Here is a 24,391-nt window from a genome sequence, read left to right as displayed (position 1 = left end):
AATTAATGAAAAAACAAGCTTTAAAATAACATAGATTAATTGGTATTAAAGATTTATAAGAATGACGGGATAGGGACGATTTAACATATTGCATACCCCTTGAAATTTTGCACATTTTGTGATGTTACAACCAAAAACGTAAATGTATTTTATTGGGCTTTTATGTGATAGACCAACACAAAGTGGCACATAATTGTGAACTGAAAGGAAAATGATAAATGGTTTTCAACTTTTTTTACAAATATGTGAAAAGTGTGGCATGCATTTGTATTCAGCCCCCTTTACTCCGATACGCCTAAATAAAATCGTAGAACCAACTGCCTTCAGAAGTCACCTAAGTAGTAAATAGAGTCCACCTGCGTGTAATTGAATCTCAGTATAAATACATCTGTTCTGTGAAGCCCTTAGAGGTTTGTTAGAGAACTTTAGTGAACAAACAGCATCATGAAGGCCAAGGAACACACCAGACAGGTCAGGGATAAAGTTTTGGAGACGTTTAAAGCAGGTTTAGGTTATAAAAGCAATCCCAAGCTTTGAACATCTCGCGGAACACTGTTCAATCCGTCATACGAAAATGGAAAGAGTATGGCACAACTGCAAACCTACTAGGACATGGCTGTCCACCTAAACTGATGGGCCGGGCAAAGAGAGCATTCACCAGAGAAGCAGCCAAGCAGCCCATGTTAACTCTGGAGGAGCTGCTGAGATTCACAGCTCAGGTAGGAGAATCTGTCCACAGAACAACTATTAGTTATGCACTCCACAAATATGGCCTTAATGGAGGAGTGGCAAGAAGAAAGTCATTGTTGAAAGAAAGCCATAGAAAGTCCCATTTGCATTTTGCGAGCAGCCATTTGGGGATCACAGAAAACATGTGAAAGAAGGTGCTCTGGTTAGATGAGGCCAATATTGAACTTTTTGACCTAAAAGCAAAATGCTATGTGTGGCGGAAAACTAACACTGCACATCACCCTGAACACACCATCCCCACTGTGAAACATGGTGGTGGCAGCATCATGTTGTGCGGATGCTTTTCTTCAGCAGGGACAGGGAAGCTAGTCAGAGTTGATAGGAAGATGGATGGAGCCAAATACAGGCAATCTTAGAAAAAAAACTGTTAGAGTCTGCAAAAGAATTAAAACTGGGGAGGAGGTTCACCTTATAGCAGGACAATAGCACTAAACATACAGCCAGCGCTACAATGGAATGGTTTAGATCAAAGCATATTCATGTGTTAGAATAGCCAAGGTCAAAGTCCAGACCTAAACCCAATTATGAATCTGTGGCAAGACTTGAAAATTGCTGTTCACAGATGCTCTCTATCCAATGTGACAGAGCTTGAGCTATTTTACAAAGAAGAATGAGCAAAAATTTCACTCTCTAGATGTGCAAAGCTGGTAGAGACATCCCCAAAAATATGTAATTGCAACGAAAGGTGATTCTACAAAGTATGGACTCAGGGGGGCTGAATACAAATGCACACCACACTTTTCACATATTTATTTGTAAAAAAAAAGTTTGAAAATCATTTATTATTTTCCTTGCACTTCACAATTATGTGCCATTTTGTGTTGGTCTATCATATAAAATCCCAATAAAATACATTTATGTTTTTGTCTGTTGTCTGTATAATGTGTTGTTGTTTGTAACTTCTTCTTCTCTTTTGAAAGGTGAATGGAAGGTTTGCTTTGCAACGTTTTAAAAGAGATGCTAGCAGATTGTTTTTATACTTTCTATAAAATGTCCTGAATTTGGCATATTCTTTGGCATATTCTTGTACCTGTTTAGACTCGAGTATACTAACCGCGTGGCATCTGGATGTCCAGGTTCTTCTTTGGATGAATCGTAAGCTTCATGAGATAATAGTCCCTACAAATTAGCCTGATTTATTATAATGATTTTTCTGATTGTATGATCCTATGAAGTATAAAACAGTTTTTTAAATAAAGACAATTACACAGATTGCTTTTCTTATAAATTTATTACGTCATCCAGCACACATATAACACGCTATGCAGGGTTTAGAGAAGTAACCCAAATACCCCGCCCTTAGAATCACCACCAAAATAAAGACCACCTAATTCCAACATAAAAAGGACACATTCCTAAGCCACCACCAATATCTAGAGAGTGCACTTTCATGGCCTTCAAACTCAACACTTGTCACATAAGGAATGAGCACCTAGTTGGAATACCCCAGTGTGAATTCATTCAGCATTTTTTCATACTTAGAATGCTTTCACAAAATCATCAAACATTTTCATAGTGTGGCCAATAAGAATACCCTTTTTTTTACTGTAGCAACAGGATGCTCCCTAGGCCTCTATTAAGTGCTATTAAGAATATGTGAGGCTTTACCAAAACTCAGTTGAAGCCACGGACATACCATATCTCTAAGTATTGGATGACAGTAAGGTTATTGTTTGACAGTACTTACAAGCCTTTTCTTAATCACTTCACTCAGCACAATCATCATCCTTGCACAATATGGGATTTAATAAAATATCGTAAGGGGTAATCATATGCAGACTATGTGCAAACATTGTCAAAAGTTGCTAAGATGGTTCATGACATCTTTCGCAATTATTAGCAAATAATAAAAAAAGCTTTGTTTCTAAAATAAAAAAAATAAAAAAAAAGACAGGTTGTAAATCATTAGCAAAATTCACAATATACAGATAAATTGGATGTTAATCAATTATGTCAGCACCAGGTGATTTCGCCGACAGACATTTGGCTCTGTCACTGATACTCAACATTTCTGTGCACAAAAATGTAAAGGACATTCACAAAGTATTAATTACATTTGTTAAATTGTGAATTTTTCAAACCTATAAACTCCTATTTTGAAATACGATTTCTTACTAAATCCCACTGAATGTGTTTTCCAATGACACAAAACATATACTCTCATTATCATTCCCCACTCTCACAAACATACTGTAGTAGAATGTTATACCCTGTACCTAACAAAAATCACAGACCCTCCAAGGGCACATTATCTTAAATGACCACCAACAGATTTTCATACACACATTCATCCCCACTAGCACACAGTGGAAGTGCACCGAGTTTTATTTTGCGAGTATAAATGGGAAAATCATTACATATACAAACCTTACTATCTGTCTTTGAGCACTTTGAAATAGTGGGCTGATCTTATTGAGCTTAACACACCTCAGAGTGATGCCCACTTTGCAACTGCTGATTCAGCAGGCAAGCTGTTCTTAAACTTCGGTTTCTTACAGTGAGTACCAGTAACTAATGTGTGGCCGATGCTTTCAAACATACGATTTCATGTCAGGATCTTAATTCATATTAAAAGGATTCTTCTGCTGGTACAACTACATGGTTTAAAATTTTAAATATGTTGCATGGTGTCATTACTGTGTGGTATATTGGACTTGAACAGTAAATGATCCAGCATGATGTTTTCTCCTTTTCTTTCTTTTATTTCTTGCATGAGACTACTTGACACCAAATAAAATGAGATGTCTATATTTTTTTTAGTGCAAACCACAAAAGTGGGTATATCAGTGCAATATGGAGTTCATCAACATGAAGTGTTTTACTTAGAACTAAAGACCTCATAGACCTGTATGGTTTTATTAAGCTCAAAAACAAAAGATTGCATGAATATAAATATTTTAGATTTACTCTTGTTCTGGGTTAAACTAAAAGATTTATATGTACTGACATATCATCAATGATAATGAAGCATCTATATCACCGGTGATTGACCAGCCTACAGGGCCTGACATCAAAATGATTAAACATTTTAATTTTTTTTTTAAGGTATCAGCATGCAAAACATTTTTTTATTTTTTTTAGCTATTTGGTCTAGTCTGCTAGACCTATTTCTTCGCAAGCTGGCTGATTAACACAATTCAATACAATTACAGATATATTTTTTTCAAAGCTCGTCATTATTTTATGTATGTTATTTATTACTTCCAGTTTACACTCCATTGCTTACAAAAGTAAGTCTGGATAATGTCAGAACACATATGGCTTGTGGCCTCCACTCAAATTATAACCCTTGTTTGCTATGCAAATTCTAATCCATTTTGGTCATTTTTGAGATGCAAAAATTTTATTTATTTTTTCTTAGGAAAACCGCATTATGGACTACCTGGACATATGACCAAAATGTCATTGGTTGCCTGACAAAGAAGACCATGACATTACAGGCAAAGCCCTAGATTGGATGGCACTTCCTGAGCCTCCCAGTCTTGGCACATTACTGATCCCTGAAAAGAGCCGAAGTGCCATTTCTATCACAGGTATTTTAAGATGTGTTTTTCTAGCTAGTACCTTAGTGAATTAGGACTGGCAAAGCAGATGAGGGTTAAAATGTAATTACACCGGTTAAAGTGGTTCTCCACTCACAATTTTAGTTTTAGTACTGCTTTTCAACTAGGCTGATTTAAAGAAAGACTCTTACTGAAATCAGTTGTCCAGAGTTTTGATGTCTGTCAATAGAATTGAACAGTCACTGGAAAAAAGGTAAGGGGCACATTCTTGTGTAACCCCCCCCCCCTATTATTACTTGTAATATTATTACTTGGAACATTTCTCTTGTTTAATGTCAATACTAAAACTATGAGTGGAGAAGGTGACGTAATGTTAAACAACATGGAAACAAGTATCAATAACAAGGAATTTGTAACTGATGGCATAAAGAATATGGGTAAAGCAGCATTAAAGACTTTGAGGGAACTTAAAGCATGTTTTAGATCATGGGTGATCTAATAGATCATAGATCATTTAGATCACCTGTGGCCCTCTAGCTGTTGCGGAACTAACTGCATATGGGATTCATGCTTGTAACTGTTAGCGGCTTGCAATGCCTCATGGGACTTGTAGTTCCACAACAGCTGGAGGACCACAGGTTAAGTACCCATGTTTTAGATGGACTAAAGAAAGCCCCAAAAACATTAATATTTGTTTTGAAGTTTCGGCCCTGAATCAGGGGCATTTGTTTTGCTAGATTATCGTAGAAATTTTGTTAGCACTTATATGAAATATAACATAATAATATTTAATTTCAACTTAATGTTTCAATAGTAACAAAAAGTGATCCTTTAGTTGTGCTCATTTCAATATACAATGGGCATATATGATATTCAGGTAAATGGCACGGATGTGTTCAAGAATTGTGGGTACTTTTACGTTACATGATTATGGTAAGGTAATCATCATGAATATGGTAAACTGTAAGATCAGGTTTTTTGATCTAGATTCCTTCACTAATTTGGCCACACTTACCAATAGAAGCCAAAATAAAAGAAAATTAAAATGTATTAAAAAAAATTGTTTACAACCTTCTAGTATGCCCTGTTGCTAGCAGTCCTATTATATTTTCTTTGGTCATAAAGTCCCACGACACAATATAATGCTCATGCAATCCATTCAATGCAACCAGTGTAGAATAACTTGGAGAAGCAAAAACTGAACAGAGATCCTCCTGTTATTGAAGCAATCATGTTTACAGCCATTAGTCTGACAAAACCATATCCACTTCTCCCTAGTCCTAGGTCCACTGACAAGACATTCAACGCACAGTAGCTGTGCAGTGCTCTGTGGGAAACACACACTCTGTATGAAAGCCTTAAAAACATTAAGATACGAGAGGGGTGGATTAAACCACACCCCCTCTTATTAGCACCAGATGATATTTACCCCATGGCAGAAACCCAGTCCCCCCAACCAGATATTAATACCGGTCCCTCCCATTCAAGCTTAGGCAAAGCCGGAAAAAGAAGAGAGGAACATTCTGGTGGAAACCAATGGGAAGCTACACATAGATGTATCTAGACGAATGATGTGTAATACTGGGTTATGGTGCCTAAAATAGTATAAAAGTTTTATGTTTAGCAAACCAAAAAAATTATATATATTTATAAATAAAAATGGATGGCTTTCGGTGGTGTTTAGAGTAAATATGAGTCTATATACATATGGATATTTGAACAATAATCTGTTCCTGGAAATAAATGTGTATAATGTTTATTTGATCATATTTATTTGGCAATTATACTCATGCTTTTAATATTAATTTTTGAAAATTGATATTTATCAGAAAATTTCAACATCTCTTCAAACACAACATGTGTTATTTTGTTCATTTTAAAGATTATATTTTGTATTTTAAGGGTATTTTCTGATGTTTTTGTAATTTATGTGTAAGTTTTGTTGTCTTTAGTGCTTATTTCAGAGCATTTTACTCTATGATTATAGGATTAATTTAGGATTCAGTTTGGTGGTGGAGAAAGTTTAGAATTTTGTTTTCAGAGATGTCATTTTACAATTTATTTAGGTTGGTCTTCATTCAACTGAACTGATAAAACATTTTCTCTCAGTTTCTTGTAATTAAACCTCATCTGTATATATACTGTGAAATATTTTTTTATGGCTTCCTGCATGCTTCCAGGTTTATCTGACCAGTATATTGTGAGGCCAGGCTGTAAGTGGTGCACAGGAGAGCAGGAAAAATGTATTTGTCATCTGAGACAGAAAGAATGTCTTTCCATTTCTAAAAGAGGCTAGTAACTTATGAGTAGCTATTTATACATTTTCCTGTTAGGTTTTCATATGAATTTTATGCAGTTTAGCCATTTTTGTATAATGATCCTATATCAATGTACATATGCAGATGACACTTGGCAAATTCTATACATTATTATTATGGAAACCTATAATTAGTATATTGGAGACAGTATGGGAAGCATGGTAAATGGCACAAAGTTAAATTTATTGTCCTGTCTCTCCTTGCAGAAGCATGTGGCCTTAAAAACCTGGCTCCATGACATTCCTCTGCCAAACAGGTAACTGGATACACAACCCTGTCCATGAGGCTCCACAGGGGTGTAGGGATCAGGATGTTGAGATCCAGTCAGATAAGCAGCAGCCATCGCTCCATCTTGGGTACTGTAAATTAGTCTGCTTAGTGGGCAGCTGCTAGAGTAGCACAGTCAGAGGGTCTTGTCTAAGCTCCACAATGGCGATAAGGCACTGCAGGAAATGGGATAACTTCAGATTGCTTCTCCCCACTAGGGACCTGAAGCGATTATCATGGCAATAAGGCACACTGGATCCAGGTTGGTCACCCTTGGGTCATCCATTCTCAGGTGCACTGGGGCACAGTACATGAGAGGACTCAGCCGGCTCAGTGATCCCCAACTCTCCAGTCAATGGTCCCATAAATGACAATATACAAGGGGCTGCAGGAGAAGACTGGCCTTGCATGCAGTGACATTTACTACAATCCACTGCAGGCCCCACTTGTTCTGGGACAACACTAAACTGAGAGGGAAAATATTAGTGATATTTGTTAGGACAAATGTACAACATTTCAGAGGGCTTTGATGGGGTCTATTCTTTCTCCGGCTAAACCATAAAAAGCAATGTGAGGAAATAATTGCTATTTCTGAACACCTGAATAGACAAAAGTCTGGAGTAAGTCAAAATATTTCCAAATTAAATGAAAACCATATATCCAAATGTGATCCCAATTTTAACTAAAATGTCCAACCAATGAAATCATTAACCAAATATAACCAGAAGAAAAACTCACCTCAAATGCCAGAATAAGTAGTAACCCCTATGGAATATTACAGGAAAGAAAAGATGGAACTTAGCAAGAACACAATAGGAAATATCCCAGAACAGTCATACATAAAAGTCACAACTTAAGGACAATCTTCCACCATGTTATATGGATGGCCCAGTTTTAATGAATACCCATGTGCAAATAAATATGACATTAAAACAAAATGAGAAGCCTTTAAAACAAATCAAAATAATGACTATCCCTCGCAAGATGTGACCCCAATAAAGAAATGCATGTTTCATTCTAAAGAATGCTGGTGGCATGGTGAGGGGTTTATTGTAAAAACATTCATAACCTCCAATAAAAATAAAATAAAAAATAATCAAATAAAACTTGAAACCCCAAATGAGGTATTACGGGATCCGCGTATACCTCTATATACCCCCAGATCTGCTGTATATAAAAAGTCCAGTGAGAGGGTGTCTTGTATATAGATATATATATAGATATATATTTATATGAGATATATATAGGTTAAGTCCTTTTTTCTTCAAATATATAGCTAATTAAAAAGATGCATAAAAAGCGTCCCACAGTGGCGGCGGCTGGAATCTGCGGCCTCTTCCAGCCCAATCCATAGATTTTCTCCAGGATTTGAGTTAGATCTTCTTATGGGAGGTGTGCAGCTCAACCCCGTTCCCCTGCAGACTGATATCTCTGTCTGACTGCGATCCCTTTATCCATGTATAATAAAAAAAAGGTGGCATTAACACACAGTGGCCTGGCCTTGGGACCCCGTGACTGATCCCACCTCCCCTCTATGGCACAGAGAAAGAGGGAGGGAGGGATCAATTACTGGGCCCCACTGCACCGCACAAGGAGAGGATTTTGTGTTTGTATGTGCAGATTTTACTGAATATGACAGTGTGTATTTCATCACTGTGCATCTGATTTATCAGACAGTATACAGTGTTTTCCATCTGTCATGGTGTGAGTCAACGTTTGTGTATCAGTATGTGTTAAAGTGAGTGTATCTGCATGTGACAGGCTAAATGTGATCATACTAGCACAAGTTATAGTTACGGTATGTGTGTGTGAACAGCACTGTGTTCCACTTTTAGTGGGTTCCGCACAGTGTGAACCTTTCTCACTATGTGAAAGACAGTGTGTTTGCTCTAGGTGTGCAGGTTTATGTGTGTCTTCAGATGGATATTTTAAGAATTCTGAGAAGTGACTGTCCTTGTGTGTATGTAAAGGGATTCCTCCCCCCGCAGCGGTGCGGAGTTGCCCTCCCGATAGATGGGACCGCAGCTCCTGACCGGGTCAGCTGGTGCTGAGTTGGCGGAGGGCACGCTCGATGTTCATGCGATGACCCACACGGGTTACTCCCAGCTCTACAAAATCGTCCTTGGTAAGCGCAGGTAGATGTGAGCCCTCTATTTCATTGTCCTGGAACTTGAGCCGGTGTTCTGCAAGGTTCAAACTCTCTAGCCAGTCACCAACATCATATTTATTCCAAAGGGAAAGGGGCTTCTGCAGGAATGGACGAGAAGTGTGCATGGGATGCCCAGAAGACGGGGAAGGAGAACGACTCCGGGCACTGACACTCCTTACCACAAAGCGTACTTCCTTAGGCTCGTGAGGAACTGAGAGACTGGAGGACTTCAGGATGGTAGGAGGTGTAAGGGTGTAGGAACGTGCCCCACCCAGGGGCTCCACCCTCTCAGAGGAAGGTGGCACAGGGCTAGGTGCCCGTCGAGTCAAGGGGTGTCTGGTCCCTGGACGCACGGTGTAGGAAGTTCCATAGCTGCGCTGGGAAATAGTGTGCAGCTCTCCAAGACTGCTGAACAAGCTGTGATAGGGAGAGAGAACATATAAGGAAAGGGAGCAGAGAGGACAAAGCAGGAAGTAGGAAAAAGAAAATTTGAAAATAAAAATTAAATAAACAGAGTGAAAAGAAGACAAGAGGAAAAGGAAAACAAGGACCGTGTGCACAATGCAAAAAAATGTTAATGTAACAAAAAAAATACATGTGAAGAACAGACAGGGAGAGAGACAAAAGAAAAAGGAAGGGAATGATTAGATAATACAAGTGCAAACAGAGGTAGGTTAGAACAATATTTGGAAAAACAAAAGTAAATATATTGAATTGGGTAGAAATGGAAAAGGGGTACAGACCAGAAAAGTTGTAGAAAAGATGACAGGGATAGGAATTTTGAGTGTAATTTAAGAGACAGGAGAAAAAGAGTGAGCAAGAGGAAGAAATAAAGTAAAATGAGTTAAAATCTTCTAAATTTCTTAACACCATATCCTTTCAAGTATCTCTAAGACCCTGTCCTCAGGAAAAGTGAATGAAGATACTTGTGAATGAAATAAGCTATTGAAAACGTGGATTAAGGTCAGTGTGACACAGTGAGCTATTCAAGGTAAGTGTTAGAGAAACTCATAAGAGCAGTGGCGTGGCAGTTACTAAACGGCAGTACTGTAAGTATTAGATGTATGAAATCATATTTTACCATTTATTATAAAGTAATAGATATGAAACGACTGTAGTTTTGTCAGAAATTAGCATGCCATTGTCATGGAGGCTACAGAGCAGACAACATATCAACACCAAATATGCAAGAATCATACAAACTGGTGTGCTAAAAATCAAGACAGAAGATGAAAAAAAAAAGCATGAAGTATATATGAGGTGTTTTCTACAATATTATATGTAGAGGTTAGATTGATTTACAGCCAAGTGCACATCCAAATCCCATTCATTCTCCATGCAAGGACATGAAGTAATCTGTAGAAATAAAAAAGTAAATGGCGTTTTTTTTTCTTTTCTGGAAAGCCAATTGCTAAGTATTTTACATAATACATGAGGTACCTTGTTGTTCTATATAACTAAGCACAATCGAGTTGAAAGATCATCCCTAACTTTGCTTATTAGTGCTTATCTATGTTACTTAGTAGACTCAAAGATAATCATTCATCATCCTCTAATGACAAAAAAATGAGAATGATAAATTATGAGCGATGAGGGATAATGATGTTTGTCAAAGGAAGAGTGGTGACCATTACAAATGATGAGCCATGTGGCAGAATAAGAAATGATGCATGATGAAAGTTTGCCACATCTTTCTTTATCCATATTTATATTAAAAAAGGTCAACAAAAGAAGAGGAAATTCTGATATTCCTATTAAAACGTTACTCACACAGTTCTTTTAACTCTTCTGACGTATTGCAATAGATTTGAAGCATTTCGACATAAGCACTTCAAAATAATGGTTAAAAGCTCCATGGTGGGCTGCATTTGTTATAAAATCTAAAATTCTTTAGGAAGTATGATTTTCCATTACAAAGCATTTTCTACTGTCTATTATGACTCCTAAGCAGCCCATAGACATGAGATGACAGTTGTCTGATAATTGACTGTAATAGGTGACTATTTCATATCTTGCAAAGACCACTGGTTAACAGTTCTCATCAATTGAGCAGGTTAGAAAACCTAAAAAATCTCAATCACTATTTCTGTCCCCATTGAAATGTGGAACTGGCATCTCTCCTGTTCCCTCATAGCCTTTAACATTTACATAAATGTGCTAGGAACATTCTTAAAATGTTCTACCCTGAAGGTGGATGGATATATCTGACTACCCTCTAGTCCTCATGAAGTCTCTTGTTTACTCATGATTGTTCCCTTGCCACTAATATCCCTTGTCACCCATCACTAGTCAAGCTCGCTACCTTTTATTTCACACAGAACATGTCATACAATGGACAAAGTATCCCTGCTGTAGAACCCTCCATTGACAATGTCATTAGTTGTTTTAGTTACAGAAAGAATATATTTAAAGGCTGAAATCCAGGTGGATAAAAAAACACCAATTAATGCAGTTATGTATTAAGGAAGAAATAATTACAGGGCAGACTGGAGAGGGAGGGTCAGTTTTAGAAGCCAGTCAGTCTCTTTTGTACTGCACATGTGCAGGGAAGGAACAATTTGACACTAAGGCCCCTTTCACACATGCGGACCGTTTGTTTTTCATCCATTTGTTGACAAATGAAAAATGGGCATCAATGTATCTCTATGGAAAAACAGATGTCAACAGATGAGCCTCCATTTACAACAGTTTACATCCACTTCCATCAACATCCATTTTTTGAAGCAGACCAAAGCCCTATTTTTGTTCCTTTAAAAAAATGGAATGGACGAAAAACGGATGTAAACAGACACAGTCTGTTTTTGCATCCGTTTCTGCATTGGTAGTGGATGTAAAAAAAACTGATGAGAAACTGAGGAGCAACTGATGAGCAGCTGATGAGAAACTCATGAGCAACTGATGAGCAACTGATGAGAAACTGATGGGCAAATGATGAGAAACTGATGAGCAGCTGATGAGAAACTGATGAGAAACAGATGTAAACTTCATCCGTTTTTTCATAGAAAAAATGTCACTGAACTGAAATGTTCACTGAAATGAACGATCTTCATGTGTAAAGGACCTTATGGCCCCTTTCGCACGGGTGTCTCCATAGAATGGATTCTGCTTGCTCAGCTGATCCCCACTGAGCAGGTGGATGACAGGTCCTGTCCGCTCCGCTATACATAGTGGACACCGCTCTCCTCTATGGGGAAATTGGATGGAAAGGGTCCGCCTGTCTGTTTTCATCGATCCTATGCGATCTGAAAGACGGATGAAAAACAGGATCACTAATCCGTTCGGATTTTGCGGGCAGGTTCGGATTGGATAGCAACAGATGTCAGCTCCATAGGGGAGACTGCAAGGTCCAATCAAGTCCCCCTAAAAAAATGACAGGCGGACCTGATTGGACAGCACATGTGAAAGGGCCCTAAGAGAGAGCAGAGTGATGTGCTTATCGGTGTACTTGTCAGTGTCCAGTAAGCAGGATGAGAGTTGTTCTTGAATAGGTTAACTACTGACACAATGGAGATTAAGGACTTGGCTGTACTTGACTGTCCTGCCTGGTAGCTATGTATGGATCACAAAACCAGCTACACAAAACTATAAAAACATGGCTCAGATGAAAAATGGATGAAAAACAGATGTAAACAGACAAACGGTCCATTTTTGCATGAAAGAATGGCTCAGAGACTCAAGTGGTTAAGGACTCTAGCTGGCAGATGTAAAAAACTGATGTAAAATCTGATGGCAAACTGGTGACAAACCTGATGTAAACTTCATACATTTTTTCTTTGAAATGATGAACTGAACTGATGAAACAAACAGTCCGCATGTGTGAAAGGGGCCTTTCAGATAAAACAATTCAAATGTATGTATATTGTGTATTTAGCTGTTTGTCAGGAGTTCAGCTTTAAATATGTAAGGGTAAAACAAAATTAATACAGCCATTTGTGTATACGAGTAGCTTACAAAGTTAGTTTAGTTTAATACGTTAATTAATTAATATTGCTAAATGATGACTTTCAGCCTAACGTGTCAGCAACATTAAATGGGGCTCTGTTGAACCCACTGTGGTTGATTTACTAAGACAAATAGGCTGTTCGCTTTGCAAGTCTCTCCCTCAGCTTAGTGAATGAGGTGCAGCTTTGCCGACTTCCATTATCCAATCAGTTACAAGCAAAAATGTATTTTTTTCTCCTGGAACATGGTTGGGTATTTGCTGCAAAGTACATGTTTACTACATTAACTAAGCTAAGGGAATATCTCTTGCAAAGTTAACAGTCTATTTGCCTTTAGTAATAAGCCCCACTGAATGTTTGACTTTGTATACCTGTGTATAATGTAGGCTGTGCCAAAGACACTGGCATAATTGTTACTTTCCTTTCTGATATTTTGTTTGTTATGAAGAATTACACTTACCACCGTTTAGTAACTGTGAGCCTATGGGAAAGAAGTGAAAAAGGAAGAGAAGCATGGCAGCAAATATAATTTGTATACATAGGGCACACAGATATATCAATACAAACATAGGTTCCTTCAATGTAACTTACATCATACTGTAGTAAATATCTGGAACAATTAGATTTTCTAGAAAAAAGTACATACACAACCCTTATCACTGGTATGTACATCGGCCCATGACCATGCTTTCCCATAGGTAAATACTTGGACATGGCCTGTTGGATATATTTATAGAAGCTATTGTATGAGGTATTAATAAATTACAAATATGAGGAGAATATAAATGAAAGGCTGATTCTGAAGATCTTCTTTTTTAATGCATAAATGGATGACATTTTTCTCTTAAATGTTTGCTGCCTTTGAGGGAAAGGGTAAGAACAAAAAAAAAATAAACAGACTTCCAGATATTACTCCACTGACCTCCGAGAAGGAAAAGTCACAAGATAGGTCAAGGAGGAAGACAGACATACAGACAGAGCCTGCCGCTGATTGGTGGCTGCATGCAAAGACTTACACAATGAGCCAAGACTCCGAACATCTGAGTGTCTGAGACGTATCAACATGCAATATGAGCAGAGAGAATAGAAAGAGATATAAAGAGAAAAAAGAAAAGAACATTGGGAGTAGGGAGGGAGATATACGGGGCAAGTCAGGGACAAAGTTACAGTTGGGAGAGAAAGAAAAAAAAAAAAAAGGAAGTATAGCAAGACAGAGATAGAGGACATGGAATGAGAGATGGGATGGAAGAGAGAGATGTTAACATTGCAGAACCCAGAACAACAAAATAAACGACAGTCTCCTCTCAAACTGGCCAGAGGAGTTATTAACCAAACTAGTATCAGGCAAGATGGTTATGATCAGCCATCACACACATAACAAAACAATCATACAGAGGATACATGTTCATTTTCATTATACTTATGACTATCAACAAGGTAATTCTTTTACTTTTAAGTCCTATTGCACACTGCAGCTAAAAAAAATGTCCAGATTTAAAGGTGCTTGATGTTTTTTTCCTGACTCTAAATGCCCCATCTATGTTAGCCGGTGTCCATAAACACATAGGTGCTTACAGGCGATTAGACGCAGAAGCATTTAGGGGTAGAAATCTGAAAGCACCAAAATCACATTCAGGAGAGGAGTGTTTGGGCAGAAAAAAAAAGCTTTAAGCACCTACAAGCATGTGATGTTCTGAAAGGCATTCAGAAGAACTGAGCAAATGTCCAGTGTGCATGAGGCCTAAATGTATAATCCATTTACACATTCGTTTTATAGAAAGTTTTCATTTTTTGTAAATACATTTCTACTTTACGCTACAAAAATGGACCTTAAAGCTTAAGTCCAGCTTTTGATACACTTTACAAGCTGGCCCAAACAAACTATATCCCCCACTAACATGTGAGGCCACTGGATGTGCAGTATAAACTATATGGAGCTGAGGCTATATACAGCATACAGCACTGTGTTCCAGTCTCATATCCGGTACACAATAGAGTCTATCTTATCCAGCCAGCCAGTTAGAGAAAGTGATGTATTTTAGCAATGAATACAAAGATTCCTCTGATTGGCAAAGAGGTGGATGATGTCACAAAACGGTAACTTTGCATTATTTGCTAGAATAGATTTCTTTCTCTGAGTGGCTGAGCGTCAATCAGATACACTCTATTGCAGGAATCTGCAATTAGCGGACCTCCAGCTGTTGCAAAACTACAAGTCCCATCATGCCTCTGCCTCTGGGTGTCATGCTTGTGGCTGTCAGAGTCTTGCTATGCCTCATGGGACTTGTAGTTTTGCCACAGCTGGAGGTCCGCTAATTGCATATCCCTGCTCTATTGTATTCCGGGTATGAGCCAGGTAGTCTTGGCTCGAACCCGGAAAACAGTGCAGTATGCTGTAAGTAGCCTCACTTACCGTATATACAGTTTATATAGCACATCCAGTGACCTCACATGTTAGTGAGTCACATAGTTCGTTTGGGCCAGCTTGGCTCATACAAACTATGTAAAGTGTATCAAAAGTTGGAGTTCAGCTTTAATTATTTTCCTAATAAATTTACAATGGTGGTGGGCCACCCCTTGGACCCCCATCTACTGCTTATATCATTACTGTAGGTCCAAGGCACTATAGCTGGCTATCAAATGACGCACAGATCATCTCTATTCACCAAACTTGTCCATTCATTATTATGTGTATAATGGGTAATTCACAGCATTGTGGATGTGAATGTACCTACTGATGTCAGTTTATTATTGCTTTATTGACACAGATATAGAGCCAATGTAAGAAAATCTAGTAAAATATTCCAAAATGGTCCTACAATTTGCTATGCAGATATTGGTCCTGCAACTGCAATGGGACTGTCTTATTGCAATGGCTTTAGTAAAACGCTACAACTTGCATGTTAAGCTATTACGACTGCTACCTGACTTTATGGGAGTTAAAGTGTAGCAAAGGTATTTAATATTGGTATTTATAATACCAATATTAATGATGATTAATATAAGGACCTATATATTTTTATCAGGCACTGTATAGGGGAGGTTGGTTCTCAAAAGGTTAGTCCCTACAGTGTTAATATTTCAAGATTTTAAATTGTCATTATTATGCGTATTAATATAACATAAGTGATATAATAATAATATAATATAAGTGAAGCTGTTACTTTATAGCAGGGATATGGAATTAGCGGACCTCCAGCTGTTGCCAAACTACAAGTCCCATCATGCCTCTGCCTCTGGGTGTCATGCTTGTGGCTGTCAGAGTCTTGCTATGCCCCATGGGACTTGTAGTTCTGCAACAGCTGGAGGTCCTCTAATTGCATATCCCTGCTTTATAGCAAGCATAATACTGCAAAGGGAAATGACATGCAGGGCCAGACTTCCTAAATGAACACTTTATCTGTCCATTTGGCACCTGTGTTCCCGACATTGCAGTAGAAAGAGAGAAAGAGAGCTGCAAAGTGTCTGCTCCAATTTGCCATATCCTTCACAGCTTGCAAATGGTATGTAATTAAAAGCTATCTGCCTGTGTTAAAATGTTACTAAACTCACAACAAAAGAAAATCAGTCTGTATATGCAGTAAAGCATGTTTGTTATACTCACTGTGGAACCTAAGAGGTTAATCCTCCGCATTGTGTAAAATAGGATGTTTAATCCTGCCTTCTCTGATCCTCCCCTTCTTCCACTATCCCCAATCTATCTGCTGATAGAACAGAGGCCTATGAGGCACCCTGAACATGCTCAGTTTGACGTGTATTGTAATAGAGTGTTTTGTTTTTTTAGTGGAGGGGGGGGTGCATGTGAACAGTACAGGGCCAATCACCACTGTCCAGGGAGAGGGTCAGGGGTCATGCAGCCTCGTAGGACAGTTAGAGGAGAATGAAAACTCCTCCTACAAGCTTTAACCAGTGCTCTGCCGGACACTGATAAAGGTCACAAGATTGATATATACTGCTGATAAGAAAAGGTATTTCAATTTACTGAAATAATTGCATTTCCATGTTCTGTGTACTGTGGGAGACCAGATATAGTGAGTTCAGTCCTGGGTTTAGTAACACTTTAGGTACTGCATAACATGGGCCATGAAGCATGTGTCTATCCCTAGACTGTATAAAACGTTTAATTGTAAATTTTCCTGCAAAAGAACTTAAACAACCAGGTCTCACCGTCCCTTCGTTAAAATGAATGCCGTGGTACTCGCAGATTCCCGTGAGCATGTGCGGGCGAGCAAGCCAGCATCGATGGTGATGTCAGTACGTCATTCATGTTGTGTCGTGACAACTGACTAGTTTCACCTAATCAGCTTGAGCTTCTTCTTCACCATCGACGCCGGCTTGCTAGCCCGCACACGCTCATGGAAATCTGTGAGTATCACGCCATAAATTTTAACTAAGGGACGCTGAGACTGCTATGAGACCGGATCACATCAAACTGCACCCACCGCTGACCTAGTGCCTGACCGGCAACACATCCACATCCCTGATTCAAATCCAATGGATGTGCAGGTGGGAAAGCTACAGCCAGTGTCGACACAAGACCACACTGCTTCCAGGCTGGGTGAGCGGACCTGTTGGTCCATGCACTATACTCCTATGCTGTGTCTTTTTGTACTGCAGTAAACACTGGTCACAATGAGAAAAATATCCCATGCTATACGCTGGACTGATATCCTAACCACTGTTACAGTGTTAATTATATTTGACCTTACAGCATCACTACTTCACAGCTTCACCGTCCAGTGGAAAACTCTGGACTTGGGATACATACTTGCACTACATACAGCACGTTAGTGCCTGGAGTTGCTATCCACGATGGTCATAGGAAAAACTTGCTCCCCCCCCCCCCTTGCTGCACTCACAGAGTCCCCATTTTTGCTCAACCATCCCGTATACTATGGGAATATTCCTTATCTATGCTGTTTCAACAGTGATTTCACTTCACCATAGTGTCAGGTGCTTTATTACCCCAGGAATGTTATGTTGACATGCATTTATGTGGATTTTTATGACGCAGCTGCATCTTGATCAGACAACATAGTCTATTTTAATTAATTATTTACTGAGGTGTTAGTGACGGGATTTTTTCCCAGTGTTTTTTGTTTTACCATTTGATATTTTTGTATAATAAAGTTCCTTTATCTATAAGCTGCATGGTCCCTAGTAATTACTGCAGGTGAGGCTCTCTCTCTTTTCACCATTTCCTTTAGTATTTTTGTCACCACTGTATTAACAAAGCAAAAAGCTGGAACAAACATTTTTGCATGTCTTTTTTATGCATGTCTTCACTCGTGTTTTAGCCATAGTGTGCAGGGACACATTGGTTAATATGGAAGGGGGTTTCTAGGCAGAAAAAATAAGAGACCGAAAAAGCTTAAAAGCCTATAGGAGCCGCTTCTCTGAGCTCATTTGAGCTGCAGTGTGCATGAGCCCTTAGGTGAAGGACGGTTTTCCTAGTGAGCACCTCAGGCTTGCATCCACTCCTACTGACAGCAACTTATGCCACGTACACGCGACTGGACTTTTTGACAGCAAAGGTCTGACGGAACAAGACAATTCGATCGTGTGTGGGCTCCATCGGACCTTTGCTTGCCAAAAATCCGGTGGACTTTAGAAATAGAACATGTTTTAAATTTTCCCACCGGAACTCCGCCAGACTGAGAAATACATTTGTGTGTATGCTACTCCGACGGACAAAAAACTACGCTAGGGCAGCTATTGGCTACTGGCTATGAACTTCCTTATTCTAGTCCGGTCGTATGTCATCACGTTCGAATCCGTCGGACTTTGGTGTGATTGTGTGTGGCCAATTCCATTCATTCGGAAAGTCCATCGGAACTCCACCGAAAGTCCGTCAGAAAGACCGTCGGACCTAGTCCCTCGAAAAGTCCGGTCGTGTGTACGCGCCATTAGCGATAGTGTTTCAGCATCTGTTTACATGATGTGGCATTTATTTCTCAGGATGATTTGTCTTGGTGATACGTTCTGATCAATCACTTTATTTTACATACAATTTTATCCCTTTTTTTAATTAATTTTTAAATTATAGGAGCTTTCCAATTCACTCTGTTTTTGAATTTATTTTTTGCATGTATATTTACCCTTTAGAGTTACATACAGAGCTTGCAATGATATCTAGAGCTGCTTTAGTACCAGTGGAGCTAAATACATTTGAACGTTTCATCACCTGTTAACCAGTTGCAGACACCCTGATAATTTTTTATGATGCAGTTGTTCAGCCACTACTATTGGCAGGACCCAAATGTCATTTTGACAACTTGGACTCACCATAAGTTTAAAACATCATTGATAAATATGGTGTATTGCTATTGTTTTGACACCAGTTCCTCTATGTGCATATCAGGAGGATTCTCTTTGATCTGCACATGATATCAGTGAAGGAAATCTTACAAGAAAAAAATAATTTCATAGTTTCTATTTAACATTATTTTTCGGCTGTTTTTGAAATATGTTTACCTCTAATATATATTTATATTTTTTTGTTTGCTTAAAAATTGCAAAATTGCATAAAATGTAAAAAAAAAAAAAAAAAAAAAGCCTTTGTTTCATGTGTACATAACTTCGCCATGTTTTGCAACCAAAAACAAATTTTGAATGTCCCTATAAACAGGACATATATAAAAAAATTAAACATTTTAGTACACAGTAACACTCGTTGTTTTATGATTAACACTGGTCAAACTAGAAAGAAGTGTTTTTTTTTTCATTTTTTTATACCTTTTTGCATATGATTGCATAGTGAAAAAAAAAATAACAATATATGTATCTTAAAGTAATTGTAAAGTCACAATTTTTATTTTTATAAAATTACAAACGTATCATATTTACTTGCTCTGTGCAATGGTTTTGCAAAGGACAGTCGTGATTCTCCTCTTCTCGGGTACCCCCTTGGCAGTCCTGGCCCCTTCTTGCTGAGTGCCCACATAGCAAGCCTTTTGCTATGGGGACACTCGTGTGCTTGATCCCGAGCTAGCTCTGTGTGTCAATAAGACCCACAGAACACGGCTCAGCCTCGTCCCTCGCGTCCCTGTTCCCACCTCCCTGGCTGTGATTGACAGTGGCAGGAGCCATTTGCTTCCTCTGCTGTGTCTAAGCAAATGAGAACACAGAAGGCATTAAGGCAAAACAAATCTTCTGCCTTTAGAACCACTTTAAGTAATGATAAAGTTTTAGAGCCACACTGCAAATGAAAAAAAAAAGATTTGGCCCATAAGGGGCATACAGGTGCAGGAACTGAAAATATTAATGGCATTTTTTAGCTTTTACAGGAGCCTGAAATGTGCTTTTTTTATATTGCAGTCACTAGTTAGTCATATTAGATGCTATGTACCATTACCATGTATAACTACAACTACAATGGTAATGTGAATAAGGCAACAGAACTAAAGGCATAATTGTCATGCTGCTTAACATTACATGACCCTTCTCTGTGTCATATGCATACTTTGAACTAGAATGTTATTTAGATGCCAATTCCCCTGCTTTTATGGGCAGGTGACATCAATCTTAATTATCTATCATACTTAGTTTAGCACAATTTATATAATAGAAGAGGATATCCTTGCACACGACTAAGATCAATCCAATTGAGTATCTGCAGGATGTGCTGGAAAACATGTCTGATTCACAGAGGCTCCACCTTGCAACTCACAGTATCTAAAGGATCTGCTACTAAAGGCTTGGTGTAGATACCACAGCATACCTTCATATGTCTTGTGGCACAGCACCCATGCATCAATAGGTCATGGCTGTTTTGATGGCAAAAGGGACTATTTGGCAGAAAAAGGGACCTATTCAATATTAGGTGGGTAGTTATAAAGATATGGCCGATCAGTGTATATTAGGGTACCTGAGCTTATTAACCTCTGCTAACGTTTTTTCTGAATTCCAGAATGGATGAAATATTATTGCAAGGTATTTAAGACCAACTTTGACCACATTTTTAAGTTTTGAAAAGAGTGGAAAACATTTAGCACCTCTGTCTGTTTTTTCTGTCCCCCATTGGAGAGATTTCCTGTCGTTGTGATGGGCATCACCAGGATGGTATGTGATAGGAAATATCTTCAGCAAAGGCAAAACCAGAGAAGAAAATGACAAAGCTAACTTTTCCTTACTTGATTATACAAAACTAAAAAAAGTTTTGTTGGAGATTGGTTTATGGGCAAACTATCATGATTCTAATGGAGCAGATATATCATTCATTGAGTACACAGTTTCTAAGCTGGCCATAGAAGGATTGAAAGGATCGAAAATTCATGCAGTTCAGCAGGAACTGGATGAAATTCAATCCAACTATGGGCAGTCTGGTTGTACTGATCCAATTTAGTACAATCAGCTCTTTTGCCCAATCACTGCCAGCAGCTATAGCTGCCAATAGTGATCATTGCATTCTGATGGCTGGGAAACCTCTAGTTGTCAGTGCAATGGGAGGGAATACTCCATCAACACTGTGTTGATGAAGGTATTGAGCAATTTTCTTTCTTTCAACCCATAGTCTGCCTTAGTTAATGAAAATCACACACCTGTATTTAAGGTAAGGTAAATATTCATCTTCTGGAAGCTGCCATTGTCTGACTTACAATCTGTATATTAGTACAAGGGTCATTACCTCACTCACACTGATGCCGAATACGTATTTTTCTGTCCTAGAATATAAGGTTGCAGGTTGTGTGTCAGACAATAGCAGAAAGCTATTTAGTGGTTGATAAATTCAGTTTTATTGGTAACTGGACATAGTTCAAGAACCCAAAAGTTGGTGTCTGCAAATAAGAGCCATCAATTTCCTACAATATGACAAACACCATGAGCTGTCACAACTTACATCAATTTAATAATGTAAATGTCACAAAATAGTAACGTTTGGAACATTTTGTTATTTGCACTAATCCCTTATCAATGGTTTCAGTCATGCATTTGTTCTTTTTCTAAGCCAACAAAAAGGATTAGTATTAGCATGTCCACACTGATGATCTGCCAATGTTTATCTGCAGGCACTGGATTAGGTCTACGCTGTGCACTGTGTGAGGTCTAAGGAAATGAGAGTGAAGCACGATGCCCAGTTTTTTTTTTTGGCCCTTTCCTCATTTCTATATTTTCCAGGTAAATAAAAAATAGACTGTTTGAAATGAAGGTACAGGTTTCATTTCTAATACACAGGAGGACCGATGTGGCATTTTCTGCTGGATCACTGTGAAAACTTGGTGCATTGATTCTGATTAAATACTTGGCTATATAAGACAGAAACTGTGCCCAGCTGAACAGAATCTAATCTGCACTATGTTATATCTCTGGCATGGCTTCTATAATACATTACTTTAAAATGAGTATTGAAAACAGCTATTTATCTTACTAAACGACACAGGAAGGGGCTGAATCAGCTGCAGATTTTGTAAAGATTAAGCTGATGTTCATCAAATATTTACTGCAGGTGAATCTTCCTGGGGCATGTGTTCAAAAGGAGAATGATTTACCACCAATGAATGCTTGGTGAAAGTTTTATAAATAATATCCCAAGTGTAAGAACTATAAAAGCTATATAGTGAAGATTATATAGCATATGGAAAGATTTCACAAGGGTCAGATCCTGTTTATTTAGCCACCGCTTGTAAAAGTTTTTGAATTTTAAAAAACCCTAAATTAATCCCACATTTTTTTCAGGCAATGCAACTTGGAAATACTATTCTCTGTTATAAGCTAAACTTGGGTTTATACTTGGCTTTTACAGTACCCACTTTTTCTAGGTCAGATGACAATCTTATCTAGAAATATGAATTTACTATATTTATCTGAATTCTTGCAGGTCAGACATCAACACTATTGGTTTAAGACCAGTCCATCTACTTGGACTCCTACAGGTCCAGAGAAATACATTAGTTGTACTATAAGCTCTATAATGTGCTTCATCCAAAATGATCATTTTCCTCCTTCTTAGGTTGTAAAAGAAAAGATACAGTAAGGTGAGGCATGAAAACATGGCAGTGATAGAGGAGATGGGAACAACTTTGAGACTAAAAGGTAAAAAGCATGGGTCTGTTTGTATCTTTGCATATTAAATATGGATATGGTGCTGCATACAGCTGTATGCTAAACTTGCCATCCTCTATACCAATATGGTATACTAATTAGCTTCATGTATTAAATTTGTGCATCTGGTAGATAGCATGACTCATCATTATAAACTATTCTCTATTCTCTAAAGCTAATTTACACAGATTAGCTTTACAAATGGATGCAAGATGCAGAAATAGAGCTCAGCATGTTATACTTTACATACAGTGTAGCACACCATGCAGTGCAGTTTAGCTTCTGCAGCTGGACCCTAAACTTTGAAATGATTCAATCAGTTTAGGCCCAGGTTCACTCTGACGCTGGTTTGAAATTGTGCGAGTTCAGCTGAACCTGCATGATTTCAAACCGGCAATGCGCTCCGACTTCTGGGGGGGATTTGACAGACATCTGTGCGGGTTCCTGCTCAGATGTCTATTCAAATTGCCCCTGAAGTTACCAAAAGTAGTACAGGAAACAGCAAAGTTGGCATCACACTGAATTGGACAGTGTCATTGCCAGCAAAAGCTGCCGATTTGGCACGCGATTTGACATGTCAAATCGCATACCAAATTGGCCCGATGTGAACATGGGCTTAAGGACAACTATCGCATTTTTTTTATCTAGAAAACAGAATATCTATGAATGCAATCCTAAGGCAATGGGCCTTGAGATAAAGTATTTTACAGTCTGGGATGTTTTGCTGGCTTTGGGGATTCTAACTGAACCTGTTGCTTTGCCTTACATTGACAGATGACAACCTCATGTTAAGGAGAACTGCTAACATCATCTTTGCATAGATCCTTCCGCAGTTTCTCCGTAAGCAGGAAAATACTTTCTCAAAGTGGAATTTCACTCTCTCAATCAACATTGACTATTTTACATTTATTCGGTTACTTTCTGGTTTCTAGGCCTTGGCACATGATGCAATATATCACAGCAGTCTTCAGGAGGAGATGATGGTTTTTCTCAGCTAAGCAAACCCTCCTGCCCTGCATTCTGATGATAAGTGCAGATGGATTCCAGGATGTAAATGCTACAATAATCATCTGTCTTCACTCAAAATGGCCATGGCCAGAATTGCTAGGGGGTGTTTTTTAAAGTAATTTCTTAGCTAAATAAAGCATGGAAGGAAACATGGATGGATGGGTGAGTTTGCTCTGAATATTAAAAATGAATTAAATAGCATTTTTTGGTCTCTGGTGCTAAGATAAAGTGTAGTTCCACTTTAATAATAATATATAATAATATAACACTGAGTCGTTCCATTTGGGCAGTAACATCCTGGTATCTTGTGTGTAAAGCTTGTATTACCCTCCATACTATGTCACTATACATTACTCATTGCTTGATGTTAGCAAGTAGATGAAGCTAGCCTTTTAGTTACACAAAACCACAGGT

The 24,391-nt window shown here is 38.4% G+C and overlaps 1 protein-coding gene across 6 annotated transcripts in view; it reads right to left on the bottom strand.

The window, feature by feature from the left end:
• Positions 1-1,962: 1,962 nt before the first annotated feature.
• The window catches only part of SHANK3 (SH3 and multiple ankyrin repeat domains 3), a 595,219-nt gene continuing 572,790 nt past the window's right edge, over positions 1,963-24,391 (bottom strand). For 2 of the 6 annotated variants that reach the window (XM_077474097.1, XM_077474100.1), the window contains exons 23-24: positions 13,389-13,409; positions 1,963-9,404 (exon numbers count right to left, since the gene is read on the bottom strand). In XM_077474097.1, the coding sequence (XP_077330223.1) occupies positions 8,876-9,404; positions 13,389-13,409 (550 nt within the window). In that variant the 3' untranslated portion in view covers positions 1,963-8,875. Of the gene's footprint in view, positions 9,405-13,388; positions 13,410-13,944; positions 13,977-24,391 lie in introns of all 6 variants that reach the window. The other 4 variants (XM_077474101.1, XM_077474102.1, XM_077474098.1 and 1 more) reach the window with 2 other exon arrangements.

Source organism: Lithobates pipiens, unplaced genomic scaffold (assembly GCF_037356315.1).
Source record: "Lithobates pipiens isolate NorthernLeopardFrog02 unplaced genomic scaffold, aLitPip1_a1.2 Scaffold_8, whole genome shotgun sequence".
Lineage (NCBI taxonomy): Eukaryota > Metazoa > Chordata > Amphibia > Anura > Ranidae > Lithobates > Lithobates pipiens.
This window is presented reverse-complemented; position numbering and strand designations above follow the sequence as displayed.